We start from the raw sequence: 26,668 nt of genomic DNA on the forward strand, positions 1-26,668 counted from the left end.
GGATGATTCTAGTGGACACGTTACAAGGCGGGAGCTGTTTGCAACTGGTTCGACGTTTTTCAACGACTGGGCGACAAGTGGCGTAAGGAACCTACGACAGGCGCCGTATCCAGCGGCGACCAACGCGAGTAGGTGAACAGGCTGCGTCAATGTCACGGTGCACGAGTGACGGGTCAACGGACCCATCATGAATTTTTTTTCTTCTTCAAAATTTTTTGAAATTCCCCCCTCTAACCAAGGTCGGTGCAAAATCTCAGATCTGTGCAAAATTGAGCTAGAAATTTGTGGCTTTTCCCGAATTTGGGGATCTTAAAGCAGAATTGGACAATCAGACTCAAAAATTGCAAAGTCGGTGCACATTTGCCTGGGAATTTTGGGGGCTTTTCACATCTTAGTGAAATTCTTTCAATTTCACTGAAATTAGTGCACGTAGGACTTGGAAAATTTGGGGATTTGTCTAGATTTGGTGCGAGCAAGATGTAATAGTGATATCTTCTTAGAAATTGCAGGAATTTGTGACATTTTGTCCCCAATATTTGGGGCTTTTCATGTACATGCACAAATTGGGCTGAAATTTACCCAATTTCTCGACATTGATGCACATTGGACCCCATGCAATTTGGGGCTTTTGCAGTTTGGGCAAAATCTGTGCAGCATTTGGTCAGTTTATGTACATGCAGGCTGAATTCCATGCAATTTGGACATCAACACGTGGTAAAATTTGGGGGTTTTGCTGAAATTGCTCTATTTTGGAAAAATTGGCCTGTTCTATGCATGACAGAGAAAATGCAGATGTGTGTTTGATACTTTGAGCACAAAAATTTTGGGGCTTTTGACCGTGCGTGTCAAATTTTATGGCCATGGGTACATGTACAACAGAAATTGCAGCTAAAAATTGGGATTTCTGATGTAATCTGATGCATATGCCATTGGAAAAGCTGTAATCAGTTGTGGAATGCTGTAGCACATGGTTTGGCGTTTCTGAAAATTTAATTACAGATCTGAAATCTGTGCTTCTGCGTGGTCATTTATTGCTGGTTGGTACTTGTTTGTACCTTGGTCACTTGGGTGACAGTTTGGGGCCTGCATTTGCTGGTTTTTTGGTCACATTTGGGCTGAAAATCATGGCTGGCAGCAATGACAACAGTAATCTGATGCACATAAAGAAGCTTGAAGGGACACACAATTTTGCAGTTTGGCAAAAGCAGTGCTACAATATCCTGTTACAAAAGAAGCAGGCAAAGCTGATCAAAACGAAAGGGGCAAAGCCTGTGGCCATGGATTAGGACGATTGGGATGAGTTGAATGAGCTTGCACGCTCAACCATAGAGCTATCAATTTTTGATGCCTTGCTCTTCAACATTGAAGGTTTGGATTTTGCATATGCTATGTAGACTAGACTGGAAGAACTGTATGCACAGAAGAGTGCTGCAAGCAAAGTGTATTGGTCGAAAAAGCTCATGGATTTGCGTATGAAAGAGGGTACAACAATGTCTACTCACTTGAGTGAGTTTAACTCCATTTTCAGCCAGTTGGTTGCCTTGAAGTTCATGATTGATGAGGAATTTAAGGCTACTTTCTTGCTTTGCACTCTACCAGAGAGTTGGGATACATTCAGGACTGTTATGAGCAATTCTAATGTGATCCCTTTGTATGCTGATATAGAGAGTGCTCTACTTATGGAAGAGATGAATCGGCAGAACAATGCATCCAGTAAGTCTTCCAATGCTTTGTATACTAGGGATAGATCACAACAAAAGGGCAAATATGATGGCAAGGGACGTAGTAAATCATGTGGCAAAGATGTTGAATGCCATCATTGTGGAAAGAAGGGTCACTTTAAACGTGACTGCTATAAATGGAAGAAAGAGAAAGGAAAAAAGGCAAGAAGACAGATAATAGCAAGGAAGAGAGAAGGACAGTCAGCCTAAGAAATTGAAGAGGTGAATATAGTCACTCATGACAATGATAGTGGGAGTGACATACTCTTTGTCTCTTTACACTTTGGTGCACATGCTTTACTTGCAGATACAGATGATGACATGCATACTTGGATTCTCGATTCAGGTGCTTCCTTTGATGTCACCTCTCATCGTGAGTGGTTTTCTGCCTATACAGGGGGTCGACATGGTGTTGTCCAGCTTGGGGACAACTATGCATGTGAGATTGCAGGTATTGGCAGTGTGCAGTTACAGTTTCAGCATGACACTGTCTTTATACTTTAGCATGTACGGCATGTACCTCAGCTCAAGAAGAGCTTGATTAGCATATGGCAGCTAGATGATGATGGTTTTCATACCACCTTTGGTGATGGAAAATGGAATATCTGTGAGGGATCTAGGGTTATTGCTAGAGGTTGCAAGAATGATACTTTGTATCCACTTCATGTATCTAGTGTGCGTGACCGAGCAGCCAAGCGTTTTTATGGCATGGCCGGTTGAGACACATGAGTCAGAGAGGAATGAAAGTGCTTTCTCGTTTGGCTTACTTGCCTTGTTTTCGTTATGCTGATTTTGAGCATTGTAATCATTGTATTTATGGCAAACATGCACAGACGTCACATAAAAAATCTATTTCTTTGAAATCTTCTCCTCTAGAGTTAGTACATTCGGATGTATGTCAAATGTAAGGATTATCTTTAGGGGGAAAAAAATATTTTGTCATCTTTTTCGATGATGCTACAAGGAAGGTATGGGTTTACCCTATTCGTAGCAAGGATGAAGTGCTTGACAGATTTAAAAAATTCTTGGCATTGGCTGAAAATCAAATAGATAAGACACTTAAGTGTCTTCGCTCTGACAATGGTGGGGAATATGTGTCCAAGGCTTTTCACGCATTTTGTGACAGCAAAGGGATAAAGAGGGAGCTCATTGCCCCTCATAATCCACCCCAAAATGGAGTTGCAGAGCATATGAACCGGACCATGCAGGATAAGGTCCGTACGATGCTGCCTCTTGCTGCATTACCCCATGGTTTTTGGGCAGAGGCTATTATGACAGCTGTTCATTTAATTAATCGGTCACGAAGCCGGTCTTTTGGGGGGGGGGGGAGTTCCCCAAGAAGCGTGGTCGGGCAAGCTAGCTTTATATGTTCATCTGAAAGTGTTTGGCTGTGAGGATTTTGTGCATATTCGTAAAGAAAAACGCAGCAAACTTGAGCCAAAGTCCTGTTAATGCATTTTCTTAAGATATGGTGACGAGGGTGAAATGGGGTATAAATTGTGGCATTCCGAGAAAAGAAAAGTAGTACGCAGCAATAATGTTATCTTTCGGGAAGATCGCATGGACAAACTTCCTGAAAAGATTGAGGAGGTCCGTAGGGTTGTATTCCGGGAAGAAATACCTTTTGGATAGCAAAATGTGCCCGTTGTACAGCATCAAATACTTGTTGTAAATGAACCTGTAAATGCAGGAAATGATGTTGGAAATGATCAGCCAGCCATTGTCCATAATGATGAGTCACTAAATGTGTAGGAACAGTCAGGACAACAAGCTGTTAATGTTGATTTGTAGGCTGAAATGCTAGGACAGCATGCTGAAAATGGAAATTTGCAGGAATAGCCAACAAACAATGACGATTGGGTTAGGAGATCGTCTAGGGCTACTAGACAACCTGACACATTTGTTCTTGGTGCAAACAATGTGGCTGATTATGTCATGTTGACAGACTGTGGTGAACTGTCTTGTCTCAAGGAAGCAATGGACAAAAATGACAGCAAGAAATGGTATAAAGTCATGCTGTCAGAGATGGAATCTCTTGAAAAAAATGGTACTTGGGACTTGGTGCAGTTGCCTAAAGGGCAGAAAACCCTTCCATGCAAATGGGTTTACAAGATGAAGGTCACTTCTGGTTCCTTACCCAAGTAGAAAGCAAGATTGGTTGCAAAGGGGAACAAGCAGGAGCATGGAATTGACTTTGATGAGATTTTCTCTCCTGTAGTCAAGATGACTACATTGAGAACCATTTTGGGCTTGGTTGCAATTGAAGATATGGAGCTCATACAGATGGATGTAAAGACTGCGTCTTTACATGGTGATCTGCATGAAGACATATATATGCACCAACCTGAAGGGTTTGTTAAACAAGGGAAATAAAAAATGGTATGTAAACTCAAAAGGAGTTTGTATGGGCTGAAATAAGCCCCAAGAGAATGGTATCATAAGTTTGATACATTCATGCAATTCCAAGGCTTTGATAGAAGTCAAGTGGATCATTGCTTGTACACCAAGAAGGCAAGGGATGGTAGCCTGATTATCTTGGTTTTGTATGTTGATGACATGTTGATTGCTGGCAGGGATACTCATGCCTTGCATTCATTGAAGCAAAGTCTTCATGGCAGCTTTGACATGAAGGATCTTGGTGATACAAATCACATTCTTGGTATGCGAATACTCATAGAAAGATCAAAAGGCTTACTCTAGCTATCTCTGCAGGAGTATATCTCCAAAGGTAGCGTTTCAATATGTAGGGGGGGAAAACAATTGGGGTTCCATTGCCTCCATATGTGAAACTTAGTGCAGAGGATAGCCCTACATCTGATGATGAGAAGGCTAAAATGGCCAAGATACCATATGCTTCAGCTGTTGGCAGTTTGATGTATGCTATGGTTGCTACACGGCCTAACATTGCCTTTGCAGTGGGAGTGGTTAGCAGATAGATGGCAACCTGTCGCGAAAAGCATTGGGATGCAGTAAAAGATATTATGAGATACCTCAAAGGTAGAAAGGAGTTGTGTATCTACTTTGGGAAGCTGAAGGCATCTGTTGTTGGCTTTACGGATGCAGACTATGCTGGTCATGCGGATTGCGAGAAGTCCACTTCTGGGTATGTGTTTACTTTCACAAGAGGAGCAGTCTCTTGGATCTCTAGGCTACAAAAGTGTGTTGTATTGTCTACTGCAGAGGCAGAGTATGTGGCTGCCATTGAGGCATGCAACGAGGCTTTATGGCTTTCACGTCCAATGGGAAAGCTTGGCATCATAGAGTTACGTGTTCTCCATTGTGATAATCAGATTGCTATCATACTAGCACGGAATCCTGTCTTTCATGCAAAGACAAAGTACATACAGGTAAAGTACCACTTCATTAGAGATGTACTTGACAGCAAGAGCACTGAGCTTGTCAAAGTGCATACATATGATAATCCTGCAAACTTTCTCACGAAGGGTCTTCTAGCAGAGCGGTTTGTTCATTGCCAACAGATGATGGGAGTTGGATAGATATATGCATTTCAGCTTTGTGCATATTAGATTTAGCTGATTCTTTTCTTCTCTTAAGGCACATTGCCTTTAGGTGGGAGGTTGTGGGCAATAAAGGCCTCGCTCCTTTAAATGTGCTCGGGTGTGAACACACCCTTAGCACTTGTACTTACACACATATATATATCTATCTAAAAAACCTAAAGTTACTGACTCGTTATTGTACCTAAAAACATGCACTCTCTCTGCTCAGCTCTCTCTCACTCTCTCTGTCTCTTTGCGACTAAGGAATACCCAATGTTTCGATCTTCTTGCCTAATCGGTCACTACACTTCCGTGGCGGTAAAAACATCCCCTCTTGGTATGGGGATTCAACACCTATCCTTGGGGGAGGTATAGGGCTCCTCAATTCTTATCTATTCCAATTCTTAATCAAATCAGGATCTAATCTAGAAAATCACAAACAAAATTGATGTCTGCGAGCAGTTATGACTTCAATTAATCGTGCAACTTTCAAGTGATGCTTAATTTTAGTAGCAATCGACACTTGAGTTTCACATAATGAAATCTTTCCCTTGGAATTTAACTAGGGGTTTCTAGATTTTGGGATCTCTAACTTCCCAATTCTTGTAACCAAGTTTCTTGGCTTTAAGCCTATATTTCTCAAGAGACTTATCTTATTTGGATAGGACTTTTTAAGAAAAAACTTGTGGTATCGCGGTTAGTAAAGGGTTGTTATCCGTGCCCGTGACTCTGTTTGTGACCCCCGTGCTCGTAACTCCAACTGTTGCTTCCACGATAGTAGGGTCATTCGCGAATTCCACTTTTGAATTCTTTTTGTTCGGGGCCATGATGGAAATATGATTTGTAGAAGAACAAGAAGAATACGGCAGTAATACCGGTTGGCAAGGCTGTAAGACTCTCGATGATGATGATGGATATTGTGGGATTCAATGACGTAGACCACACGGATGATTCTTCTTCTCGTGGAGAGCAATACTTCACTGTCTCTAGTAGACGGAATAGAGACAAGAGTAGAGGTATGATAGAATAGGATAGAGTTCTTCAGTGTCTTTTCTTCTCGAATCAGAGTAGAAGAGGATGAGAGACCTTCAGCGTATCCCCTTCCTTGGGTTGAAAGGAATGATGTCTCTTCGTCTAATGGAATAGAGTGTCCTCCTTCTTGATCAGCATCTCGTCCCGTCAGGATTGCTCTTGTTGCTCCTTTCGATCCCCAATCCCTCAATTTTTAGTGTTGCAAGTAGAGGAGCTTGCTTTTTTAGCGATTTTCGATGACATTATCAATGACAAAGAGAGAACACTTTCTTTTAGCGCTTAGCTTTAAAGCTTATGCTTGTTTTTACTATTTTCGTTTTTTTTAAACCTTCCAACTTGTTTGGATCATAACTTTGTCATATGAACTCCAAATATAGTCGTTCGGGTACTCAAAACGATCGGAATGCATTTGATCGACAAGCTATCGTGAGCAGAATTGCGAAAATCCATAAAAGTAGGAGAAAATGACGATTTTTATAAATCACATTATTTGTATCCATCTTTTGTCTTGGACGACTTATTCCCTTCAAAATAAGTCACAATATATATTTGGATCCATCTAAAGTAGGAATTAAGTCATCTAAACATGATAATAGAGATTTTGGACGATTCTAGTAAACCAGTTCTGCTTCCTGTTAATCTTGTAAAGATTCTATAGGTTTTCCATATATGGACGTGCAACACCACGTATACGCACCTTAAATAAACTAAGTAATGGGGACATTACATTCATGATAGGTTGGCAGAAGAGGGGCTATCTATGTTCCATTCCCCTTTCTGCTTCCATTGTGTAGGCCCTTCGAGGCAACTCTCTATCGCTGCACTTGTTTCCCATTGTGCACCCTTTATCCCACATGCTCCATTCCACCCCCCACCATCTCCTTTGGTGGTTTCCTTGTATCTCCCATGCTATCTATGCTCCATTCCCCTTTCTACTTCCATTGTGTAGGCCCTTCGAGACAGCTCTCTATCGTTGCACTTGTTCCCCATAGTGTACCCTTTATCCCACATGCTCCATTCCACCCCCCACCATCTCCTTTGGTGGTTTTCTCGTATCTCCCATCCCTTTCAAAGGGAGATAATATTGGTGATGGAGATGTGGATTTCTTGGCCCTCTGTGTTTTGGAGTAGGCTTTTTTCAGGGTTTCTTGTCTCTTTTGGGCATTTCTTTTATGCGGCTATCTCTTTTCTTCATCATCAAGCAACCATTTCTTGCCGCTTGGCCCTTGGTCCTTGTTTCTATATAGCTTATGTCGCCTTTGATAGTTCCTCACTATTGTCTCATAGTTGGGTTAGAGATTTGGCTCACCTATCCTTGATTGGAGCTTTTACGAGTAATTTGTATGAGGCCTCTCCTTTTCCTTTGCCCTTTGGTGGCCTTCCTTTTGATCAATTGTTAATATGGAGATAGGGTCTTGCTCCTTGGTTGGCTATCTTCATCAATGTATGGCATGGACACTCTTCCTGCCACCCTTTGATTTGCATCTCCTTTGGCATTATGCCACATCCAGGATCTGAGAGGGGGTATTGGCAGTCATGGGTGTCTTGTGTGGTAATCTCTTGATTGTGAATCTCAGTCTAGGTCAAGCAAAGACATTAGGAGCTGCAACATTGTATTTGTTTGTCATTTTATGTGTTTTAGACACTTTAGATGGAGGGCACATTAGTGCATTTCCTTTTGGGCACTTTTGGCTATTTTTTAAGGATTTGATCATTTAGAGTTTCCCCTCTTTTTCGCCTATACATAGGTGGCCTACCCTCCATCTTTCATTATCCATCATTGATCCTTTGTGATCAGCCAGCCCTCCTCATTCTCTGATATCCTTGGTACCGTTTGGCGCCCACACTGATGCTTGTAGTTGCATGTTGGGGCTGATTGTTGTAGCTTGTACCATCCACCATTCCACGTTATCAACTACTCATCAAATTTGCATCGACAAATTTTGTAGATAGATAAGGGCTTTTTGAATAAACCTTACTTAAAGTTATATATATATGTAGGCGTAGTTCATTCATGAGACTTTTGGGGCTTTTAAGATTTATGCTGAATTTCTCAAAATTTCTTCACATATTTTGGGGATTGTCAACTTGAAGCGAAATTTCTCCAAAGTTCCTTATCAAATGTTAGGGCTTTTCACTCTCAAAAGCTTAGCTATCAAATTGGAACTTCCATCAACTTGTTGAAGGCCACTCGAGTGCTGGCCTTTGACATTAGTTGAAAAATGACCCGTGTCCACTGCTTGGCAAATTACAATGCAGTTGCAAGTGATCAACATTGATTGTGATGTCCTAGGCATTGGTATCGAGGGGGGATTTAATCCGGTTAAAATTTGTAAAGAATAAAGATAATTTTAAAAATTAAATTAAAATTTTCGAAAATTAGGTAATTAGGATTAGACATTGACCATATTGACGCATGTGCTAAGACATTTTATCACTTATTCAAATAATTGTGTGGGACAAAGGAGTTATGCTTCAAGGGGGGATTCTAACCACTTTGTGCATGACCTCTGAGTTGATCTCAAGAGTCAAAAGCTATACCTGTGTATTTGACCTCTAGTCATGTGACCATCTAGCCACCTTGGTTTTTGATCAACCTGTGAGTCATGCACTCGTACCTTTGAACCATGTCTTACATTGGTCCTTGAGCTTGTCGGTAGACCATGTCATGACGTACCTCATGTTGTATCTCTCTTACTTATGTATTTGTTTTTCTAGAATCATTGTACGAGTTTAGACACTACCTCTTCGAGGTAAGACCTTCCCTTTTTCCTTTTTTGCATGTTTCGTGTCATAGGTTCAGTCACCCATGACCTAAAGGCGGGTTTGTTAGATTAATTTATCACCGTGTGTGAACACATTATTGTGTGTATAGGTATGCACAACTTTTACACCAGTTAGCATTAAATAAGGGTCAAAGGGTTAGCTACATATGCGAGCATATATATTCAGGCCCTATCACTTGTACTTTCATCCCACATATCTCATCCATCATTATCAATCTATTTTTTTGAGTTTGTGTATCTGCAAGAAAGAGGGGACACACACACACACACACACACACACACACACGCACGCACACACACACACACACAACCCCACCCACCTCCATGGAGTTTCATCTGCCATAGCCTATTGGTCACATGCGAGCTCCAAACCCAACACAAATTTAGTCTTATCTCACAAGACAATTTTGAAAAAAGTTATTAAAAGAAAATATAAGAATTCCCAGCTGTATACACTATACACACATTACATGTGCTGACATTGCACACTATCCCAAAAAGTGTTTGATGCCAAATGGCTTGATACTTTGCACATTCAACATGCAACCACTTTATGCAGGGTTTAAGGGCTAAAGAAATTAACTTAGCATGATTGTAAGTCTCTATAACAATAATCTTTTAACTATTTAAAGGAAATTTAAGAAAAAGCCCATACCAATAAAACCTTTTGGGATAGTTCTCATGTGTAGCCCAAAATAAAATAGGAAAAAGAAAAGTGCGGTTTTGCCGGTTTATGTATTTTGTTGACAAAAAGGGAAACTTCCTTGGGTAAGGCTTTTTGTATCTTGTGTTTGTACATGGAAGTGCTCTTTAGAAGAGTTTTTTGCATTCAGGATTTCTTCATTCAGCCTTCACATTGGGCTTTGAAGCTGGTCTCAACAAAGTTCCTATTGACGGCAACCAAGTCCCACCTGGTGCACTTGTGTCGTTTGTTCAAAAAGGTTTACAGTACCTTGAACTAGAGGCAAACTTGACAGATGTAAGTACCTTTCTTGCTTTGCTGTTTTGTAAGTTTTCTGTAATTAAGTTTATCAGATCTGCAAACATGTTTATGACCTCTGTATATTTCCAGGATGGCACAGATATTGAAGGTGACTTCTCTCTTTTACAACCAGTGGAATTGCTCACAAAAGATGTCGCAGAGCTACGGCAAATAGTTAAGGATAAAAAAGAGAAAGAGAGAGAAAAGGAGAGAGAAAAGGAACGGGAAAAAGAGAGGGAGAAGGAACGGGAGAAGGAAAAGGAGAGAGAAAGGGAAAAGGAGAAAGAAAGAGAGAGAGAAAAAGAGAGAGAAAAAGAACGAGAGCGAGAGCGAGAACGTGAGAGAGAACGAGAACGGGAACGTGAGAGAGAGAGAGAACGGGAGCGGGAACGAGAGAGAGAGCGGGAGAAAGAAAAGGAGCGTGAGAGAGAGCGGGAAAGGGAAAGAGAGAAAGAGAGGGAAAGGCTAGAAAGGGAGAAGGAACGTGAGCGGTTGGAGAGGGAGAGGGAGAGGGATCGTGAACGTGAGAAAGAGAAAGAGCGGGAAAAAGAACGAGAGAAAGAACGCTTGGAAAAGGAAAAGGAGCGGGAACGTGAAGACAAGGTTAAAGCTAAGATTGAGGACAAGGAGACACGCTCATCACTTGCAGGTAAAGCTAATGCAAGTTTCACCATTTTACCCCCGGTATCTTTCAAGACAGCTTGCTCTGAACTTGAACAAGATGTGAAGCTTACTTATATGCGTCTGTATTTGCGCTACAAGCAAGAGATATGAAGAATTAATTTAAAGGCACTGGGATTCTTTTGCATATGGCTTACCAGCGTCTAACTTGCTTTGCCTGTCTGTCAATGGCCGTGTGATCTCTTTCAAGTTTTGTATCAGTGGACTTTAACCTTTTACATAATAGCTTACTTGAACCTTTTACTTATAGCTAACCTCTTTTAGTCATATCTCAGTTGTGATTGTAGCTTTTCTGGTAAGGGCTTTGGGAAAACATTACTCTTATGCATAGGCAGGCACATCTATTTTGGTTATTTACTTTGGTTGTGGGCTTATTAGCAGATTGATATATCTGTATGTTTTTGGTTAAGATAGATTGAATATTGGCTTGATCCCTTCATGAGGCCAGTCATTGCTGCTAGACTTTAGTTTTGAGTGTCATAGTGTGGTCCATAAGGTGAGTAAGATTGTTGCATATCAAACTGCCTGCTAGTTGTATTGATCTGAAAACAGTTATTTCTGACAATGAGCTGTTAATGTTGCAACAGTCATGCTTTGTGTTGCTACTTCTGTATTGATTTGTAGATTTTTGTTTCACTGCAGGTTCAGGATCTGAAGCTGTAGATGTTGCGACAGCGACTTCTTTTCTTGCTACTGAGATTTCACATGCAGAAGTAACAATCCTTGAAGGACATACTTCAGAGGTATTTTGTTTGTCTTCTTAATTGGGCGTGAAGTTAACAAAGATCATACTAAATGTTTGGTATCACACTGTTCGGATGTCTGAATGGTGCTATTCTGCAGGTTTTCATCTGTGCTTGGAGTCCAGCAGGATCTCTTCTGGCCTCTGGGTAAGGATAATATTGATTTAGATTCAAATCCTAGCTTGTTGTAGCCATTATTGTTTTCTCTTTTGTCAGTTTGAGGAACCTAGTCTTCTGTACCTTTCCGTGTCTGTGTTGGTGTTTACTTTGCAAGTGGTTTTGTTGGGTGGGATGTTTTGCTCTTACTTCTTCCATAGTTGGCTGGTAGCTAAGATGGTAGTGTCTTTGGACCATGGCCATCAGGGAATTTCTGATCCCTGGACCACCACAGACACTGCTTCCCCTCTCTGCTGCTGTGCAGTTTAGAGTTCTTTGAAGGTAATTTTGTTCCCCAGCTTCTCGGTTACATTAAACATTGAACCAAGGAGAAGGTTGTGTAACACATAATTTTTCTAATAGTAAGACGTATCTTCATGTTGAAAGTTCTTCCAAATTGACTCTAGTTTTTGCCAACACTTGCGGAAGGAGATTTATTGGGACAATATTACTTTAGCTATTGCTAAATTGCTTTCTACTAAGTGGAGGTCAAGCTTTTTTCTGGGACCAATAAAAACTGGAAGAACCTTGAAGCCTCTTACAACCTGTGTTTGACCTATGAGGCACTTGCTAATTCTGGTAGACCCAATTTGAGCCAAAATTTGTTATGTGCTTACATTCTGTCATCTGAAGTGAATACTTTGAAATTCGAATTGTACTACTAGTTGAAGTAGATGAACCTGTGTGGGAATGCATGACTGCTACATGCACTGCATTTGTAATGCTGCTTGGTGGAGAGGTTTACTTCAGTCCACTTGTTCGATTGACTTTACCTACCCTGCACAAGAGAGGGGGTCCCAAGTATGCGTTCAAGTAGGGTTTATATGGTTCTCATTTGTTGAAGATGAATGGTACAATGCCAACTATTCTTTAATGCTGTTGACTGCTTCTTAGACATGTTATGAGTTACAGAATCTCAAAGAAATGCTATGGCCATCCACTTTTGTTGGTGGGATGCTTCTGGCTCTTCATTCTTTCTCTAAAGTAGTGGGAAGACAACTTAAAAGTGGTAAACTGACATAAAACTAATGTGCAGCCTAATAACTGTCAGTTGTATTGGTTTGGACAAAGATAAGGTACAGGCAAGAGAATGCACAACTCCTACATGCATTGTATTTATAATACTGCTTGCAGGAGAGGTTTACTTCAGTCTGACAGTGTATTTGCCTTACCTTCATTCTCTCCAGTCAGGGTGTACATGTTTGATCTGTATTGGATCCATACTGTCCAGACAGTTTAAACATCTGTCCTTTCTTTTAAAACCATCACAGTTCAAAAAGTGACTGTTCTATGTAAAATTGATTTTTTTCTGCCCATTTTTGTGCCGGTCTTTTTTTAAGGAACTCTCACACTTCTCTTCCATTCATTAAGCACTCAAGCTCTCACTTCTACCTACCACTGCAAGCTTCAACTACTCTCCTCTTCTTCGTCTTCCTCTTAAGTCTTCCTGTTGCTCTTCCTCTTCATATACCTCCTCTATCTGTAAAGTCTACCTGCCTCTTACCACCTCCTAGGCTCCTCTTTCCCTTTTCTCTCTTTCCTGCATGTTCCTCTACCTCTTTATGTACCTCGTCCTCTTCCTATACCTCTTCTTTCTCATGCCCTACCTGTAGGCTGTAGCTCTACCTCTATTTCATGTTTATGTGTCATGAGCTCTTACGTGGCGGGTCTCCTGCCAACAACCCAGTTGCTCCAGTGACCGCACTGCAAAACCATCAACCAGCATTGTAATCACCAATTGGGACACCACCAACTGGTGCTGCCCTTTTGCACCTTGTTGATGCTTGCTTTGATTAGATGTATCCACCTATGAACAAGTGAATGCCACTCCATAGGCACCCACTGGCTGCTACTAGATTTAGGTGCGAGGTCTGAAAAGCCTTCAGCAGCCTGTTTTTTGTATTAGACAAAAACTCCACTTGTATGCACCAACAGACGTCTTACACATTTTTTTGTACGTACAGTTACATATGGCAAATGCATACAGGTACAGAAGTATGATTCAGACCCTTGTGCCTATGCAAGATGCATCTCAAGGGATTGGTTTTTGTTATCAATTTGTGACAATGAAATTCTGACTTAAACCAGTACTAGGTGACAATTATGGGTCTTGAATCAGAGGATTTTGAATTCCTAGTGATGTGTGTTTGAGCTCGTGCTTTGACCTTGACTTGACTTGATGTCAACTCCATGTCCTAGTTGCATGAAGTTTTACAGATTGCTTTTTCCATGCTTCTTGCTGCTCAAAACTGGTGAGTTTGATAATGATAGGAGGACTGTCTCATTGTTGGAAGCAACTTTTGGACTGGTTTTTCCATGCTAAGAAGTGGCAAGTTTGATGGCCATCTCCATGGTAAAAGGGCCATGAACCTCACATCAGTGTGGATGCTCACTCATACGCCATCTTGAGATGTGAATTGCTTGACATGATTGCTTCTTCTACATGCACAAGGTACATCAACAAAGTTTTTAGAACAAAGACTTTGCTTTTCTTTAAAAGTTTCCCATTTTGTAGTTTGCTGCCATGGATAGTTCACTGGAGTAAATTGCGAGAGGACTACAGACTACACGTCCTTAAAAAGATGTAGCTGCATGTGTTTGCAAGTCACTGCTTTGAAACCGGCCTTCTTGTTTACAAAAGGATTGTGGAACCCTAAGATTCATTGATTTACAGAATGTACAACAAACAATTAAAGCATGAAATAATTGATAATTGAAAAATCAACACTTTACTGCTTTGGGCTAGAATGCTCTTTGAAATTCAAACAAGCCAACACCTAATCGGCCCCAAAACGTTGGCACCCCTTGCGGTATTTCTTTTCATATTAATTCCAGTCCATGTTGTACAATGGAGACTTGGCTTTAATGCCTGTGAATAGTCTCGATTTGAGAGGTGTGCTTTCCAAGAATCCCTTCTTCCTCTATTGACCAAGCCGATTTGCCAACAACGTTTGGAATACTTTGCTGTCTTTCGTTACTAGCAATCATAAAATCCAATTCCCCCCTTGATTCCACAATTAGGGTGACCCCAATTGAATCCATTTTACATGCAAATCAGCCCACCTATTGGCCCAACATCTCACCCATCCTGCTGTCCCTTGATCAAATTTTGATCAGCAACCTTCTTCAAACATAGAGGCACTCATGCACGGATCCGAATGCTGCCATTTAAACCCTAATCCTTGTTGGATACCCATTGAGAATAGCAAATCAGCAATCCACAATACATGAGATTCAAACTTAGGCTCAAGTCTCCAATTTCCTTCACAAGATGGCACATGTATCAAACATAGATGAGAGAAAGTCAGGGTAGAGAATTTGGCAATTCAGCCCTCAAACAGTGACCAACATCCATTTCTTGCCTAGAAATATGCCAAAATCAGTTTGGTGTTGCATCAAACAATATCTTTGATGGTGATTTTGATGGCATTGACAATTTAGAAAGGGGGATAAAATACTAACGTGGTTGGCGAACCCTCCTCTTCGGCTGCTCTCTCACTAAGGTGGAGAAGAAAATTGCTGCCCTTGTTTTCTTGTGGTCATGTGATTGCCAAAAATCACCCTCAACATGGGTCCCCCTATTGCCATGGTACTACAACAACTCTGTTTGCCCAAAAATGAGATTTGCATTCTCAAATTTGCCCAAATAGCATCATATAGCATTGCAGGGCAACCTAGAGTTAGCCAACTTCCAAGTGTCAAAATTGCCCATGCATAGTCAGCCTCTAAATTCAATTAAGCCGAGAATAATTAATTTAGATTAGAAAATTCATGTTCATGCCCATACTTTGGCAATGCCAAGCCTCAATATTAAATTCCTAATCTCCTTTTACTTGAAAGTGTTGAAACTTTCCACAAACCTTAGTCTAGGGCCTTAAATCAATTAAATCCCCAACCCCCACGACACCAAATATAATTTCCAAGAGGAAATTCAATGTCCTTGACCAATATTTGACACTAGGCACTCGCTAGTACTTGTCTAAACTTCTACTACTAATGTCCTCCATTGCTCAAGCTAGGAGTGTCTTGTTATCGTGACATACATTGCAACTTTAGTGTCCCAAGAGCATTAGGTTGAAAATTCATGTCCCACCATCCTACAAATTAGATACATTTATTGGTTCTCCCCTTCATTTCCATGCCGCTTTAGTTCTACCTCAAGCAACCTAGTAGCCATGGGGACTACTTGGGTGAAGGTCATTATCATGTCCTTTACTATGGGTTGCAATCTAGGAGTCTAGCCGTGTATATTATTTTGAGAGGATGAAAAAGACTAGCAAGAAAAACATAAAATCTGTGTTTCAGCTTGTAACATCCATCTCAAACAACATGAATCGGTGTAACCAACTCTGAATATGTAGCCTACTATAGATGTGCCATGCCATCATAGCTACATGGAGTTTCAAAAATGGGGAAATGGGAACACATTTCTGAGTCATGAAATAGAGTTTCAGCCTAAGGCCAAAATGGATCTTTTGTCGATTTCTAGGAATATTTTAAGATTAGATGTTTATGAAGGGATAATACCATTTGTAACTTGAACCTCTACACCAAAAACACTTAAATTACCCAACAATATAGAGTATACATGTAACATTAGAAGAGATTTGATGAGCATACATGACACTACCGAAGGCTGTAAATCACAATACATGAGTTTCAAACATGATACATTATACAAACCACATCTCTATACATGATGAGAGTGGCTCCAAAATGTGTCCCTGAGCATGGTTGTAGCTTGCTGGAAATAGAGAAAACCAGCAGCAAAAGGGGGGAAAAGCTAGCTCTAATGAGCATGGATAGTGAAGTACGAAGATAGAGAGGGATAGCTGCAAATCCAAGGAAAAGCATTTATGTATAATGTGGATAGGCAAGGAAAAATATTAGGAGTTGAAGGATAAGGGGTTTAAGGTTTAGGGGTTGTAGACAATAGTAGATCTAGAGTAGGATAAGTGAACAACATTTAAAGTGAGTGAACATTAGAGAAAAGAGATTGAAGAGTTAGAGATTTAGTCACTTTCAAGATGGGCATAGGTTGGCTTTCGTGCTTGATCAAATGGCAGATTACATTCAAAAAAGTAATGCCTAACATTCCTTCTAGCCTTTTCATGCTTCAATTTCAGCCAAATTTTTTTGCAATGTCCCTTTCCTTCCCTTCTATTTAGTAAGCATGCTTTGAGAATTAGAGAGTTCAGATACATTTACACTTACATTGGCATTTGGAGAGGGAGATGTGATAGGATGTAGCTCTAGATGGCCCAACATTCAGAGATGAATCTCTAGTAGAATGGGGCTGCCTCATACGAACATTTTCCTCTTCTCTTTGAATTTCCAACTGAGATCTTATTGCTCGATGGAAGGCCTCTCTATCTTCGCCCACTGCAACAATCACATAGTCTGGGATGTCACCATTACAAGGAGCAATCCCTTTCTTGGGAATATCCAAGAGATGGGCTTTTAACCATGGAGCGCTTCCTTTGTAAACATTGTTGCAATGCTTGCACCTCCATATCTTTGTTCCACTTGAGGCCCGATTTTTACTTTCATCCATGATAACCTCCACCTTTGCCCATTTTGTAAATCTAGGACGTTCCATTGTGGTTCCTCAGAAGAAGAGGGTAGAAGAGAAGGAAGAGGAGAGGGAAGAAGAGAGGAGAAAGAAGAAAGGGAAGAGAAGAATAAGAGGAAGGAAAGAAAGGAGAAAGGACTTAGGAGAAAGAAGAAATAAGAAAGTAGTGCAGGTGAGGAAGAAGTGGGTGAAAGATGGCGGTTGAGAAGGCGGGAGAAAGTTGGCAATTGTCAACTGGATAGCGGGAGGTGAGAGCTGTAGAAATGAGACAAGCGTCTCCTGGATAGGAGCGGGACAGTAGGTGCAAGACTTGGGACAAGGCAAAAGTGGATTGGCGCAAGATTGTCGATGGGGCATATGGAGCGAACAAATGAAGCAAGAAGGGAGGCGGAACATGCTGTGCACGTCATAGGTCATGAAAGGCACCTTTCTTTTGATGTTTTTAAACTTTTTTTTTGCCCCTCGACAATAGACTAACATTAATGTTTCTTTTTTTATAGGCTTACTCCTATATATATTTTTTGTCCCCCCTCCCTACATTTTTAATGCAAAGAAACGTTTCATACTTTACAAAATGTTTCACAAGTTTCAAAAGCAAAGAAACATGTTTCTTTGCTGCTATGCTATTGAAAATAGCACATGCAGCTTAGGAAGTGAATAAGCGGCTTGAAATATGACTTCACATGCTTGTCCCAAAATGCACATTTCAGGATTGAAACATTTTGATTTGTTTTGTGTTTCTATTTTAGACACTTGAAATGGCATTTCGGACAACTATGCATGCTATGTTCTGCTAGATGACTAATGACCATGAAGGTTGAAAAAATCTACTCAGTTGAGGACTGCATTCTACTAAAAAACTTTGCACTACTCTATTGGGATTGAAATAAATAATATTGTTTGATGTTTCATATGGTTTTTATCATGCATGTAGCATCTCTTTTTCTTGAATTGGGGTATTATCGAAGCTAGAAAACCACTAGCTAGATACATTGGTAAGATTGACAATGATGTTTTTGTTAGAAGTGGGCGCAATGATGAAGCCCAAGGATTTGTTGCAATAGATTGCACAAACACAAGAGTGGGAGAAATAGTGCACAAAAAAAAAACATTTCAAAAGAACCCAAAGAAGATATGCTTGAGAAACGGAATCTTTATACCAAGACGAGATCGTATGAACTCAACAGTGAGTCATTGACTCTGGGGGCATTGGTACTAGCTCCTCTCTCTAGCAAGACTATCTATGGTGTAATGTGAATGGACGAGGAGGGAACTGTCAATCCTATAATGAGGATTAAAGCACGAATTGGTTGTTTATAATTTGTGGTGAAAAATATGAAGTTTGTTAATAATAAAATCACCATGTGGCAGGCGCCCATGAAGTAGGTGACCACATCACCTTGGCAAAGATAAATGTCTAGCCCATTGAATCATGTAGAGATTCACACATGAACTGACAAACCTATAATGCCCTCCCTCTCTTTGATCATGGGTGATTTGGCACAATACAATATACAATGATAATGACTCATCAGAGTACATACAATAGTGACCATTAGAATGGACCAAGGATATCCAAGCAGTGGGTGATCAAGTAACACTAGGGTGCCTTGGAGAGAACTTGATGTAGATGTCGATTATACAAGCTCTTGAGAACAAAACATGGTCATTACAGCTCTCTATGCGTGTAAATAATGTCTCTGTAGTAGTAGACGTGACAGTGGGTGGATTCCCTGCTTTTGGCTAGACTGCTAGAGTGTCTCCTCATGTGAACTTGGACTAGGAGCAAATCTTTCTCTTTGTGAAGGAACAACCCATCATGAACTTGAAGGTCAATCCTGGCTCCAGCATTTCAAGACTTGTTAGACTTTTGCCAATGTGGAAGGGAGGCCCCTCTTTGTGTCCTTTGCACCTATATGAAACATATGGATAAGGCTCAAGTGCCCCATCTCTACCACCCTTTCACTCTCCCTCTCCGGCATTGGAGAGTTTTGAGAGATGATTTGCATCACCAAAACTAGAAGGCAATTGAGGAAGGTGCAGCTATGCCCTTCCCTTTCATTGTAGAAGATGAGCCCTTCCGTGTGTGTAAGGAAATGCTTGTCTACGGAATACACAACACAATTGTATGACAAACGCACAAACTAATAAATAAACATAGTTAAGGTTAGGGTTAACATAGAGACAATGAACATAGAAGATAATGAAATTGAATAATGAATGAATAGATACAATGCTCAATGCAGAAAATACACTATGCAAGATGAAAACTGACCCTTGAACTCCCGTCTCTCAAGGATTGGGGTAGGGAGTATGAGCAGAAGAGAGTGTCGTACTTTGACAGATCTTGAAATGCAGCAGGCAGCCTCCGAATGTGTCTGGCAGCAGCAAACGCAGTTTGTGGTGGTAGGTTTAGTGATACAGATAGGCAATAGCGGGTGCAAAACAGCAAAACGTGGGTGTAGTAATGATGTGGCAGCTGTACAGATGCAGTCGACTGCAAAACTCAGATTTTGATGATGTGGTAGATCAGGCAAATGCAGAAAACAGCTGAATGCAGATTTAGGCTGACATGACAGGCTGGGTAGCAGGATGACAGGCTGTACAGCAACATTAGATAGTGTGGATGCAGTAAACACAGGCTGTTCCAGCCTGGACAGAAGTTGGTAGCATGCAGATGGCTCCGAATCAGTAGCAGAAGGCTTGTGGCTGACATATCCTCTGCGTATGAGGTGTGGACAGCATTGAGAAGGCACTTGCAAGCTGCAAAAAACAGATTGAGACTGGATGGAGGGCAACGTGCCTATTTATCGAAAGTTTGGGTCCTCCCAATAGGGTTTGCACTCATGGGACACACCCTCTCTAGGAACACATTTCTTTTTAATAAAGAGATTTAATTCATTAATTAAGCATGTTTTGGGGCTGTTTTAAAGAAGCTAATGTATTTTTTGCTCAACAATGCCTTGGTCTTTGCCTTTGTCGGAGGTTTTGAATCAGAGTTGGAGGATGATGACTCATTAGTGGAGTTGGTATCTTGCTTCTCCTTCTCCTTCTTCTTTGATGTTGCAAGATCCTTGTAGTTCTTGTGGAGATATCCCTTCTCATCAAAATGATAACACTGTTCTTCCTATCACTCTTCTTTGAAGTTGCAAAAGCCTCCTTGTGGCCACCATTACAAGATGGAAGCCTCCCTTGTAACCTCAAAGATGCCTCATGCTCAAGTAGCATGGAAGACGTACGAACAAAGCTGATGGGTGTAGATGATGTCTAGACCCATAGGGCATTGATTATTCCATACTTTGAAGGTAGCTTATAGAGGACAATCCCCACAAGGTGAGCCTTTGGAGGGGCAGATTGCCTATATTGAAGTTGATCTTGTATCTTTGTAACCCGAAGTAGAAAAGACTAAATAGTGTCTGCAGGCTCGAACTTCATGGTTTGGAGCTATCCGTAGAGAGACACAACTCGAATGGTTGATGGGGCCTCGTACAACATCTATAATTTCTCCCACACTTTTGAAGCTATCTTGCAAGAGGTGATCATTGGAAGGACATCTTTAGAGACGCATCAAAGAAGTGCGGAATAAACACCGGCATCATTTGACTCCCATATAAGAATTGCTTCTTCGTAGTTATTGTGGTCCCAATCCTGTGGAAGTTGGAATAGTATCTCGAATTCGGAACTTACAATAGCTCTGAAACAACATACTACAAGCGCTTTGCACAAACCAAGCTTTCATGAGGGCACTCCCAAGTGTGATTATCAGAACTCTTAAGCTTATGATCAGTGGAACAACAATGAGGTGCCATTTGGAGAGGATAGGATGAGAAGATGAAGCAAAGGGGAGAGAGAGAGAGAGAGAGAGAGAGAGAGAGAGAGCACAACAGAACTCAGCAAAGGGTGCACTCTTTAAGACTTCACACATAGTGGAAGAGTGCTGATCACAAAATGACGGGTGCACACAGGAAAAAAAGATCAAACAGGAGGTAGAACAAACCAGGGTGGAGCCAAAACAGGAGAAGAAACATAGTTTGCAGCCCAAAGAGCAGTCACGCAGCCTAATAAATGGGTGCCCAGTGTTGCACAGAGGCTGAAAATGCAGGTTTGCTGATGGTAAACCAGCAGTTGCTTACCAGTCCAGGTGTCACCCAGGGTAGTAGAGAGAGGATTGACTGAAAATGCAGATTGCTGTGGTCAAAACACAGGCTTTACAGGGCAGAAACAGGCCGACTCAGCAGAGAATGAAGTCAGCCAGGCTGTACATCAGTCACAGCAGTGAGAACAGATCCAATCAGCAGCAGTAGACAAAGATGGCATACGTGCAATAGCAGAAAACGGCACCATGAGACCTAACACAGATGTTTGATTCTATGCCAAAAGTGGGTGCAATGATGGAAGCTTGAGAATCTGCCGTAATGCACTGCACAAACATGAGAGAAGAGAAACACTGCATGCAAAGAACATTGCAAAATATCTCAAAAAAGAGATGCTTGGGAAATGGAAGCCATATACCAAGACAAGATGGTACAAACTCTAACAATGAGTCATTGGCATTGTGGGCACTATCAGTGGCTCCCTCTCTCCAACAAGAATTACATATGGTGTATGTTGAGTGAATCAAAGACCCATCAGTCTTACAAACAAGACTAAAGCATGAACTGGTTCGCCATAATTTGGGGCCAGGAGCCCACAGATTCATGCACTAACTCACATATGAATTAACAAATCTGGTAACAATTTTCTCTACTTGTAGAGAAAGTATTCACTTCTATACACAACTTGTATGCATTTGTCATGTTGGGGGTAAAGGGGCCTCTCCCTAGCCGCCCGTGTATTACTACACTGATAGTATCCGCCATTGCACACTGCAGGTGGTGGACGCCCGTCACCGTCACTTTAGTCTTTATTCTTTTAGCGACAATTTGAATAAAGGAAGGCCCGGTCACACATTGTGACTCTGGAGTTTCCATTTGTGTCTCTCTTTTCTTGCTCTTGCTCTCCGCCATAGCTCACTTTCAAGCAAGCTTCGATCCTTCTCACCTTTCAATTGGTATTAGAGCTTTGGATTAGAGCTTGATCATGGAGCTTGGATCGGCATTATTTCAGCCCGGATTGAAGACCTAGAGCTTGGAGCTTCAATGCTAACCATGGCTTCTTTCCCTCGAGGTAAGATTTCATCTCTCGTCTCTCCCCGGCCCTCATAGGCTCTTTGCAGGTGTTTTTTGGTTTCATTGGGCACCTTGTATACCCCCATTTGCCCCCTTATCCTTAGCATAACTAGCAGGCCCCACAGTCAGCTCATATTTTTTTTGCGTTTGTTTCAAAATCTGGCTAAAAAATCCTATTTTTTCTCACATCTTGGGTATCAGGAACTCGATTTAGGTAAGGTAAGAGTCTAATTTGGGGTTTTGGCACGCTCCAGACGCGATGATGATGTCAGATTTGTCAAATTTTGATCACAGCATTTTCTGCAACAGATCTGAGTTGATTTACAGTAAGAAAATGTCATGCTCTTAGCTTATGTGATGCTCTCGAGGCTTGGTATTTGATGCCCAGATACTTTGGGGATGTTTGCCCAATGTTTTGAGATGCTTTGGGACTTGGTTTGAGCTTCCATAGCTCGATTCATGCAGGGATTTACTGCTGTACATTGTTTGGCAGTAAGGTTTTATCAGGGACGGCATTATGTATAATGCTCTTTGTTGACATTCGGGTGTCCTGTTGGATGTATTGATGCTTAGTCATCATGGTTTATGCCTGGATATGCTATTTTAGAGCTATTGAGCCTTGATTTGGATGCGGATACTTCGTTGTTGGTTGGGATTTATGCTACCTTGGTTGACAGGTTATTTTACCTCCAGTTTGGTTATGCCTATTGGTTTCGGGCTATGTCTTTGGGATATGCAATGAAGTATTTACCTTCGGGGTACGACATCGAGCTTGTCTTTGGTTTCAGATTTTCATTTAAGCTTGAGCTCGGCTTTGGAATGCATTTGATACTCCGTCTTAGATATACATATGGCATGTATATTACCTATGTCTGACCGGTCTTGACATGCTTGGCCTCTGCCACTATCACATGCTACTTACATTGTTTGTAGTCGATTGCTACTAGTGCCTTGACTTGGCTTGCATCTGTCTTCCGGGAACTTACGTGGGATATTTCTTGACTTACTAGAGTTGTATTTGGGATACAGTTGATGTCTATGGATGCTCTAATTGGAGGCTACAGAGCCTATATGCTCATGATGTCTTATTGATGTTTGGTCTTGGATCTTTCGTCATTGGTGCTCTCATATGCCCTTCTTGAGCTTCTTGGCTTGACCCATACGGTTTTTGTGCTAGTGGGAGCATCGTTGGTTGGTTGTTTGATAGACATTGAGCAGGTGGTTTATGCTATTGAGCTTTGAGTCTTCTGAGACTGGGATCTTCTTCACTTAGATGTTGCATGGTTGATATGTCGTGGTCTGCATACATGTACTTGGGCTGATTTGGGCTTCATACTCCTTGAGCATACAACTCTTTGTGTCAGGTCTTACCAGTGTTGTGTACACTTTGCCCTATTACACAGGCTTACTGACGGATTCGTTTGATATGCTTGGGTGTTTGCTCGATGTCCGTATGATTGTCATATGCTGATTTATGCCCGCTTGATGCTAGTTATGCTTTGACAGTTAGTGGTTGACTTGGTGCATTGATTTTGCCTACAGTTTGCTCTCATTGTATCTGGTTGTAATTTATGACAGCAAGCAGTTATGTATGGACTGATGTGGAATTTTCATGCTGAATCATCTTGATTTTATGGTACTTTTGATGGTCATTTTGCCTTGGTTTTGGTGGTATTTTTGACTGTTTACAGCAGAAAACAGCAACCAGTTTTGAACCGTTTGCACTGTTTTGAACTGCATTATGGGTTTTTTTTCCATTGATAGTGCTATCTTCAACATCACTAAGCTTGATGGTACGAATTATGCCTATTGAAAGAGCCAAGTTTGGCAGGTATTGGTGCAGAAATTGCAGATGAAGCCACTAAGGATGCATGGCGAGTAGTCTGAAACTATGATTGATGACGAATGGGATGAGCTTGATGAGTTATACAAGTCCACCCTCATCTTGTCTCTCACTGAACATGTGCATTCCAATGTGGTTGAGGAAGCACAGAGTGCTTGGCGGCTTTGGGATAAAATTAAAAACCTCTATGATAAGAAAAGTCCAGCAAGTCAGATGTATTGGCTGAAGCAGCTTATGGACCTGCGGATGAAGGAGAATATGACAATGTCTGCTCATTTGAGCTAGTTTCATGCTATTCTCAAGAACTTGACTTCGCAAGGTATTACCTTTAATGATGAGGTTACTCCATTGTTTTTGCTTGGGACTCTAAGTGGGTCATGGGATGTATTCTGCATTGCCTTATGTGCTCATGCTACTATTTTGAACTTGCTTGATGTAGAGAGCGCTCTTTTGTAGGAAGAGATCAACCGTAAGAACTTGGATGCCTCTCGTGTGTCACATGCTTTGATTGTTAGAGGTAGAGATGGTAATGGCAAGAATGATTGTGGGAATGGCCATGGTAGAGACTTGCAGAAGTCTAGGTCTAAGTTGCGTGGTAAGTCACGCAGCAAGTTTTGTGGGAGAAATGCTAATGTGACATGTTATCATTGCGGTAAAAAGGGTCATATACTCCCACAGCGTCATGAGTTGCGCAATGAGAAGCGTAAAGAGAAGGGGAAAGACAAAGTACAAAAAAAGTCCTTTGATCACGGCATTATGTCTGCGAAATCCAGTGTGAAAATCGAGGAGATAATGTTATGCAAACTGATGACTCCAATGAGGAGTACATACTTGCAGCTAGTTCTTGTGATGCTACGTCGTTGACCGATGTTCACTCTATGTATGCGCAGTGCTGGCTTTTGGATTCTGGTGTTTCATTTCATGTTACACCATGCCGTGAGTGGTTCTACTCCTACCGCACTATCTCTAGTTTAGTTCGCTTGGGTGATGATTGCTATTGTTAGCATTGGGGATGTACGGCTGCAGTTCTCTACTGGCAGTACTTTTTTGTTACAGGATGTACGTCATGTACCTACACTTACACGTAGTCTTATGTCTGCAGGGCGGCTTGATGATGTTGGGTTTCATGTTTCATTTGGGGATTCTGCTTGGAAGATCACCCGTGGCAGACTTGTGCTTGCTAGAGGTGGCAAAGCTGGCAGCCTCTATTCTCTTGTAGTTGATGGGTCCTCTGTTGACTATGTTTTGTCAGTGGGTTTCATTCCACATGTATCTCTTTGGCATACCTGTTTGGGTCATATGTCCTTGAAGGGAATGAAAATACTTTCTAGTTTGCAGTACTTACCGTCCCTTGACTACGCATGTTTTGATTCATGTGAGCATTGTCTTTATGGCAGACAGACTAGGAATACACAAAAGAAGTCTGGTAGGATACGCATGAGTGAGCCCTTGGCATTGGTACATTCGGATGTCTGTAGGTCCATGCCCTGTCAGTCTTTGGGTGGTGCAAAGTATTTTGTGATGTTCATTGATGATTTTTTCGCGTAAAGCCTGGGCTTACCCCATTAGGCTTAAGTCCAATGTCTTGGCTGTATTTCAGAGATGGCTTGCATTTGTTGAAAACCAGATTGGACATAGGCTGAAATGCTTTAGGACTGACAATGGGGGAGAATATGTGTCACATGCTTTTGAGTAACTATGTGACGAGAGGGGTATTAAGCGTCAATTGACCGTCCCCTATATTCCACCCTAGAATGGTTTGGCTGAGCGGATAAATAGAATCATCCAGGAGCGTGTACGCAGTGTGTGCTTAGCCATGCATGCTTACCACAGAGCTTTTGGGCTGAGGCAGTGAGTACAACTGTGCATGTCATAAATGGAGGAGAATATGTATCACGTGCTTTTGAGCAACTATGTGACAAGAGGGATATTAGGACTGACAATGGGAGAGAATATGTGTCACGTGCTTTTAAGCAACTATGTGACGAGAGGGGAATTAAGTGTCAATTGACTGTCCCCTATATTCCATCCCAGAATGGTTTGACTGAGCGGATGAATAGAATCATCGAGGAGCGTGTACGCAGTGTGCTTAGCCTTGCATGCTTACCAGATAGCTTTTGGGCTAAGGTAGTGAGTACAACTATACATGTCATAAATAGATCACCTTCTAGTGGTTTGGATTTTTAGGTTGCAGAGGAGGTATGGAGTGGGGAACCTTCATCTTATGCAGATCTACATGTCTTTGGATGTGAGGCATTCTGCCATGTGCTCAAAGACAAGCAAACTAAGTTGGATCCTAAGAGTGTCAAATGCATTTTCCTTGGCTATGGGGATGTAGGTGAGATGGATTACTGCCTATGGGATCTGCAAGCGTGGAAAGTTATCCGCAGCCATGATGTAGTATTCCCTAAAGACAAGATGCAAAGGCAGCTTGAGAAGGTGGTAGAGATAGGCAGGGTTATATTCCAGGAGGAGCCACGTGCT

General features: G+C 41.5%; 1 protein-coding gene across 1 annotated transcript in view; it reads left to right on the forward strand.

Moving 5' to 3' along the window:
- Positions 1–26,668, forward strand: part of HOS15 (WD-40 repeat family protein) — an 82,260-nt gene that overhangs the window by 33,215 nt on the left and 22,377 nt on the right. The window contains exons 3-6 of the mRNA XM_087681808.1: positions 9,873–10,018; positions 10,112–10,670; positions 11,345–11,445; positions 11,546–11,592. Of these exons, the coding sequence (XP_087537934.1) occupies positions 9,873–10,018; positions 10,112–10,670; positions 11,345–11,445; positions 11,546–11,592 (853 nt within the window). The remainder of the gene's footprint in view (positions 1–9,872; positions 10,019–10,111; positions 10,671–11,344; positions 11,446–11,545; positions 11,593–26,668) is intronic.

The sequence above is a fragment of the Lygodium microphyllum genome, chromosome 7 (genome assembly GCF_053477565.2).
Source record: "Lygodium microphyllum isolate KBCC chromosome 7, Lygodium_microphyllum_v1.1.10, whole genome shotgun sequence".
Classification (NCBI taxonomy): domain Eukaryota; kingdom Viridiplantae; phylum Streptophyta; class Polypodiopsida; order Schizaeales; family Lygodiaceae; genus Lygodium; species Lygodium microphyllum.